This window comes from Glandiceps talaboti, chromosome 2, assembly GCF_964340395.1.
Source record: "Glandiceps talaboti chromosome 2, keGlaTala1.1, whole genome shotgun sequence".
Classification (NCBI taxonomy): Eukaryota; Metazoa; Hemichordata; class Enteropneusta; family Spengelidae; genus Glandiceps; species Glandiceps talaboti.
Window position 1 is genome coordinate 13185836 of NC_135550.1, and position 7102 is coordinate 13192937.

At 36.0% G+C, this 7102-nt stretch overlaps 1 protein-coding gene across 1 annotated transcript; it reads right to left on the bottom strand.

Moving 5' to 3' along the window:
* Positions 1-2368: 2368 nt before the first annotated feature.
* Positions 2369-6129, bottom strand: LOC144453605 (uncharacterized). Its single transcript, XM_078144928.1, has 6 exons — positions 6046-6129; positions 5582-5737; positions 5242-5400; positions 4422-4694; positions 3833-3967; positions 2369-3637 (listed from the first exon to the last, which is right to left on the bottom strand). Exons 1-6 carry the CDS (start codon positions 6098-6100, stop codon positions 3609-3611), a joined length of 807 nt encoding a protein of 268 aa, XP_078001054.1. The 5' UTR covers positions 6101-6129; the 3' UTR covers positions 2369-3608.
* Between the last annotated feature and the right edge of the window lie 973 nt (positions 6130-7102).

A 7102-nucleotide genomic window follows, 5' to 3' on the forward strand; every position in this document is an offset into this window, starting at 1 on the left:
GGATGTAGGGTCAGGTATAAGAGGAGAACATTACGAAAAGGAATTCTAAATATGCTGTTGCAGACCTAGATTCTGAGAAAATTTTTGTGTGTGTTCCCCTCTCCCAACAACAAAGGAAATTTGATAAACTTACATGGGATAGTGTCTAATGCAAAATCGTACTGCCACTTGTCGAGAGTGACATAATTACTCTCTTAATTAATAGTATGATAATAATAATCTTTATTTACACTGGGTAGTTATTAAGTCTTTATAAACTGGTCTCCTACAAAATGATGAATTTTGCCCAGATACATGCTTATACATTTATTATATGGTGTCACCTGCTTTTCACCGCTACGTAGATGGATGATATTACGTGCATACATGTTATGTTCCAAATATTTGGAAAAAGTCGTGCATCGTACCGGTACCCAAGAGACCTAATGTTTCCACATTGAATGACCTAAGACCAGTGGCGTTGACTTCTCAGGTTATGAAAGTGTTTGAGCGTTGTGTTTTGCCTAGTATAAGATCTCAAGTCATATATTTTTTAGACCCTCTATAGTTTGCCTATCAGGAACGGATTGGTGTGGAAGACGCAATTTTGCATCTTTTACACAAAGTCTATTCCCATTTGGAAAAGAAAGGTAGTGTGGTTCGAATAATGTTCTTTGACTTTAGTAGCGCATTTAACACAATCCAGCCCCATCTCCTAGCAGAAACATTAACGAAAATGTCCGTTAATCCATCCACTATTCTATGGATTATTAATTACTTGACAGGCCGCCCACAGTTTGTCCGTGTACATAATCTAGTTTCAGGTAATTTACACACAGATGCAGGTGCGCCTCAAGGCACTGTGCTTTCCCCATTTTTATTTTCATTGTATACAGCGGATTGCCGCCATGCCGATGACACCTGTTCTCTTCAGAAATTTGCAGATGACTCAGCTTTGACTGGGTTTATTCAGAATGACGATGATACCATGTATAGAAAGGAAGTCGATAATTTTGTGCAATGGTGTGACAGAAATTTTCTGTATTTGAATGTTAGCAAGTGTAAGGAGCTGGTTATAAATTTTAGGAAAAAGTCAACAGCAATTACACCTATTTATATCAATGATAACGAGGTTGAGATGGTTCATTCATATAAGTATCTTGGTATGGGGATTGATGGAAAACTAAATTGGAGAGAAAACACTGAAAATCTGTTCAAAAAATGTAACTCCCGTATGTACTGCCTTCGTAAATTGCGATCCTTTGACATCAGTCGTGACTTTCTGAGTAATTTCTACACATTTGTTGTGGGTAGTGTCTTGTTTTTTGGTGTTGTGTGTTGGGGAGGGAATTTGAATAAACAACTGAAAGGTGGCATAGATAAAATTGTTAAGAGAGCGGGTTCGGTTATAGGCAAAAGACAAGAGAAATTCGAGGAGATATACAATAAGAGAGTTTTGAAAAATTTAGCTGTTAACAATTCTAGAGAATGACCGTCATCCTTTGTATTCCACTTTTTGTGAATGTAAGAGCACTTTTAGCAAACAATTTAATTTACCAAAGATTGTAACTAAGCGCTTCAGGAATTCTTTTTTACCACACGCAATAAGAATTTTTAATGACCAGTGTTGAGCTGCAGTGCAGTGATCTTGTGGGTTTGAGTTTTAAATTATTGTAGCTATTTAAATTTAACATTACATGTATGTGTATCTTGTTGTGTATCTGTAATAATTGTATCATTTTGTATTTTGTGAATTGTTATACTGCTGGCAGTGTCCCAATTTCCCCATGTGGGATCAATAAAGTATTTATTATTTATTTATTTATTTAAATACATACATACATACATACATACATACATACATACATACATACATACATACACACACACATACACACACACACACACATACATACATACATACATACATACATACATACATACATACATACATACAGACAGACAGACAGACAGACAGACAGACAGACAGACAGACAGACAGACAGACAGACAGACAGACAGACATACATACATACATACATACATACATACATGTACATACATACATACATGCACAGACAGACAGACAGACAGACAGACAGACAGACATAGGCGCGCGCACACACACATGCATACATACATACATACATACATACATACATACATACATACATACATACATACATACATACATACACGCACACACACATACATACATACAATATATACACACAGACGGACGGGCGGACGGACAGACAGACAGACAGACAGACAGACAGACAGACAGACAGACAGACAGACAGACAGACAGACAGACTTGCATAGTTAGTTAGTTATTTTATTCACTGCACTGTTCAAATGTAGATACACAAACATAAGGCAATGGTACCGCTAACATAACTTTGAAAAATTACAATAAAAGTCAATATGTACAGAGGTCAACAAAAGGCAGATGGCACATTACAAAATTAACATTTCAGTCGACTGGAGTCAAAAACACTGAAAAATTAAAGACCTCGGATTTACGATAAGGTATATGGACATATTCATACATAGTTGGGGGACAGGTATTACAATAGCAAGCATTTTTATACACATACATACACAAAATAAACATTTTGTACATTTCATTTAGGATTTTGCAGTTACATGTAAGGTTGAGTTACAAACACGGAGTTGTTCAATGTTGTGCTGTCAAGGAGAAACACACAGTAAAGGTACATTTATTTTATTAATTTATAAAGTCTAAAACCTTAACCTTAGGACCATTTCAATATCAATAGACAAGAATTATCAGTATTACAAAGTATTCAAACTGTATGTTATATAGTTATGGACCTTCCGCTATCTTATTTCCCTCCATTTCTACCATGACTGCCAGAACGATGTTCACTGAACGACGATATTTTCAAACTTGAGTAGATATATTAGAGTTGATACATCATCGATAAAATATTTGATACACTATTGGTTCAAAAATGTTACTACATTAACGGTAAATTTTCACCACACTATATTCGTTACAAAATGATGTCAATTGATACAGTGATTCATTATCTGTTAGTTACTACATTTTAAGTTGTAACACACGTCACCTAAATGAATTTACACAGGCATTTAAAAAGGTATATCTTGTAATGGATTATTACTACAAACACAAAATCTGTCAACCAAAGGTATATTCTCTTCTAAATATAAGATATGTACTGGTACATCTACCCAAACAATCAATTATTATCAATTACTAAGTTTACTGCCACTGTGTACAGTCTGCGATATTTACACAGTAAAACTGCTCCAATCTATCTGCTAGATCAACAACTTTGGTAATAATGTGTTGCTGGTAGGATGGTTCTTATTGTATACTTTATATCCCGGTGTGATAACTTGAACTAAGGTAATTAATTATCAAACATCTACATCTAGAAATATCTAATACATATTCATAATGTGAGCAAGTCCTATTTTCATTCCGCTGCTTTGAGCGTTATACTAAGTCTTTGCAAAAGGAGTTTCATTATCCTGCACATTGTTCATGTTTCAGTCCTTTACGAGAATGGTAAGTCCTCTATATTCGTCAGTTTCTTTGACTTTCTTTAACAAAGTACCTGTTATATTAATCCAGCATCTTAAAACCAAATGATCTCTGCCGGGAACACTGAAAAGAGGAAAGTAAAGTGTTAGAGCAATGTCATTTAGATATTTATCGTTCCTAATGGTCACTATACACTTCATTCAACGGATCAGTAACTCTGGTCAAGTATAGTCCAGTGCATGCAAAAGAGTAAGAGTCGTGGAAATGTAGAGAAGTTAAGTGCACTGTTGAATAGACAATTTCAAGTACTGTGCGTACCTTTTGACATATCCTGCTCATCCTTTGTATCCCCATACCGTTGACGGTAATGTTCAAATCTTATTCTGTCTAGAAATTTCTTTGATTCCACATTGTTGTGATCAGTTCGATAATAGGCAGCTAGGTAGTAGAGGCCTGCAAATAAAGAATCTCAAATATAAAACACATGATATTTATCAACAAATAAAAGAACAAAACTAAAATACAATATGCAATATATTCCCGACTCCGATGAGCAAATTAGCCTTCTCCGAGCTTCTGTTAGCACACAGGTACTATAGCTATATACGTCAACATACGAACTCGTTGCAGTAATACCAATGCCCATGCAATGGTTTGGAACTCCGGGCGCGCCAAACACAATCTGTGGCAAACAAAGTTGTGTAGACTTGATAAATAATCAGATGAACTAACTCACACCTATTCACCGGCTTGGCCAGCAGGGCCCTTTGTATGTTTTCATATTTGTAAAATATTTACAGGAATACACTATTGTTTGAAACATTCTGACATATTCCGATAAAATATCTAAAATAACAATAATATGTACTATGCATGTTTCACAATAGTACTTTAAAACACTTTTTACCGAGTTGATAGGAACTGTCAGTTTCAGCCAATCTCTTTTCCTTGATCTGCAACGCATCTGTGAGCAATTCAGTGATCTTCTTACTCTCTAGAGATGATTTAAGTATGTAATTCCGCGCAAGGTTTGTTTTCCCAATGGCAACGTCCTTAACATCAGCTGTACCATACTTCCTCTTCCAGTATCGTGTGATCATTGCCAAGGCATTTTCTAGATTCTCTTCCGCTGCTTCATAGTTACCAACGTCTTGATAAAAACGGCCAAGCTGATGTAAAGCTGGCCAATAAGAAAAATAGTGTTATTCTCATGCGCATACTCAGACAGACTTTGAACCTTACACCGTATATATATATATACGGTGTAAGGTTTACTTGATTTATAGTCAAGTAATCATATCTAAGTGTTATAGTTATCTAGTTATCTTGCACTACCTAGTCGTAGTCATTCATTTTGATGTGCCCCTGGCATACGTCAAATAATGATCATTAAAAGTGATCAAATGGTATTTATTTTGAATTTTTAACTTATAAAATAGCTGTACTATGCATTCGTGCATAAAACAACATAACATAAACCTTGTTTATAACTCAATAAATTATGTAAGTGCTACGAGAATGTGTAAAATGTTTGTTATATATAACAAATCTTCTACTCTGAATGTTAGTTTTTTTTAATATTTAGTTACAAACTCGTATTCAAACGATCCTGTTTTGTATGAAATCATTGCGAAGTTGTTGTTGCATAAAAAATAACCATAAGACCATTTTAGACCCATAGAAAGGTATGGTTTTAAAACTCGTGTATCGAGAAAATTCAAGTTTACCATGATATATAGTGTAATGGTCGTTATCTTCAGTTGTCTTGAAAATGTCCATCTTTTTGCGAAGGGTATCTTTCAAAAGATCTTCGACTTCAGAGCGTTTCGTCTCGTCTGACATGAGTTTGTTCGTATTTTGCAACACTTTTCCAAGCCACTGCATTGCTATGATTTGTCAGTGAAAAAAAAGAAAAAAGAAGTTAGCAACTTTTCATTTATTTAGATATTTTAACAACACCATATAAGATATCTTCAAAGCGATACGTATAATACTCGGTATGATCTCTACAATATGAATAGTATTAAATTAATTTCGATAATATTATCATTCGTAAGTATTCCATACCTACGAGGACGTCAATATCTCCATTTCCTTTGTTTTCCTCAAATAATGCAATACTTTCCCTGAAACACTTCACTGCTTTTTCTTTTAAGCTGTCAGCCTTCGCAGTCCTTTCTTTCAAACTCAAATTGAAGTTCACTTCACCAAGGAGGCACAGCTCTACAGTTAAAAGAAATAAAGAAGGTGACTACTCTCATAGTTTGTTTTCTAGCGACAAATTGTGATATGAACTATGGTTAAAGTAAAATGTCACCCTAGTGCTTTCAATTACTTTAAGTTAAATTTTCCCTTTGACAGAACTTGTGACGAGAGTGAAAAGAACAAAATGCAAAAACATGGAAAGCTCTACCCAATATGTCATATGATGTTGATTTTCTCGTCACTCGCTGAAAATATCATTGCACCAGTGTTTTTAATATTGCTTGAGTTGGCATCTACAGATAACAATGCTATTATAAAATATTTACCTTTAGCTAAGTCATCTTTACATATTGGTTTCCTCCACCTACTTAATTGGACCATAACTTTGCAAAGTGACTTAGCATCCTTTGATCGACCCAACCGGCATAGGTACGTGCTTACCGACGTCAGAAGAACATTGGTATTGCTTAGATATTTTATGTCACTCTCAGTCAGTGATCTCAAATGCTGAGCAAGAGCGAGAGTGTGGAAGGCAATAATTGAATGTCTGTCTCTGACCGCAATAATTGACAGCTCCTCCTGCTCCTCTAGCCTTGGAAAAAGTCCTTCAAGAATATTCATCGCATTATTCAAACTTCGTATCTTATCATCGCGATTGGCGAAATGGAGGAAGACGACCTCTTGGAGCAGGTGATGAACGGTGAACTCGCCATACCTCGCAAGACTACGATTGTGATCGCTGTCGTCTGGTTCACCAACGACCCTTGTTGCAAACGAGAAGCGTAGGGAATCAATTAATTCAAGAATATTATTGTGCCCGAGATCACGGCTGTTGAATCGACCACTTTCCTTCACGGGTATTATACTGTCTCTTAAATTACCTGGTTTTAAGTACTTTGCACCATCCACCAACAAGGCAATATGAATGCGGGATGACAGGCACGAGCAGAGATGGAGGAATTCTTTAGTGGCTTTATTACTTGTAATCGAGTCGTAATTTATTCTCCATGTTGTTGCCATGCTTTCTCCGCAGATATTTGCCATTTGAACGAATTTGTCTGGTTTGGTGATGAGAATGGCACTTTTGAACTTCTCAAGACAATCAGGAGAAAAATTGATTGGTTCGTCGACTAACTGCTCATCGTCTAGTCTTTCTAGCTGGAGGAGATTGTTCTGAACAACACCACGCAACCTTGAGGCATATTTTGGGCTAAGACCATAGAATTTAAGCCAGCCTATCAGTGGATCCGTTTCTTGGTGTTGCAGAACACTGGTACGACACTTCTTGTAGAGACGATTGTAGTTTCTGAAATTTCCTTTGTTCTCCCGTACATATGTACTAACTTGTTTCAACGCAAGAGGCAGTCCATGAAGTCCGTTTTC

What these genes read in the sequence shown, in the direction of transcription:
- LOC144453605 (XM_078144928.1), bottom strand. Translation starts at nt 6,100, where the DNA reads ATGGTCCAATTAAGTAGGTGGAGGAAACCAATATGTAAAGATGACTTA. An exon ending in TAAAGATGACTTAGCTAAAG is followed by an intron (nt 5,738 to 6,045) that starts GTAAATATTTTA and finishes TTTTAACTGTAG; the next exon opens with AGCTGTGCCTCCTTGGTGAA. An exon ending in TGAGCAGGATATGTCAAAAG is followed by an intron (nt 3,638 to 3,832) that starts GTACGCACAGTA and finishes TCCTCTTTTCAG; the next exon opens with TGTTCCCGGCAGAGATCATT.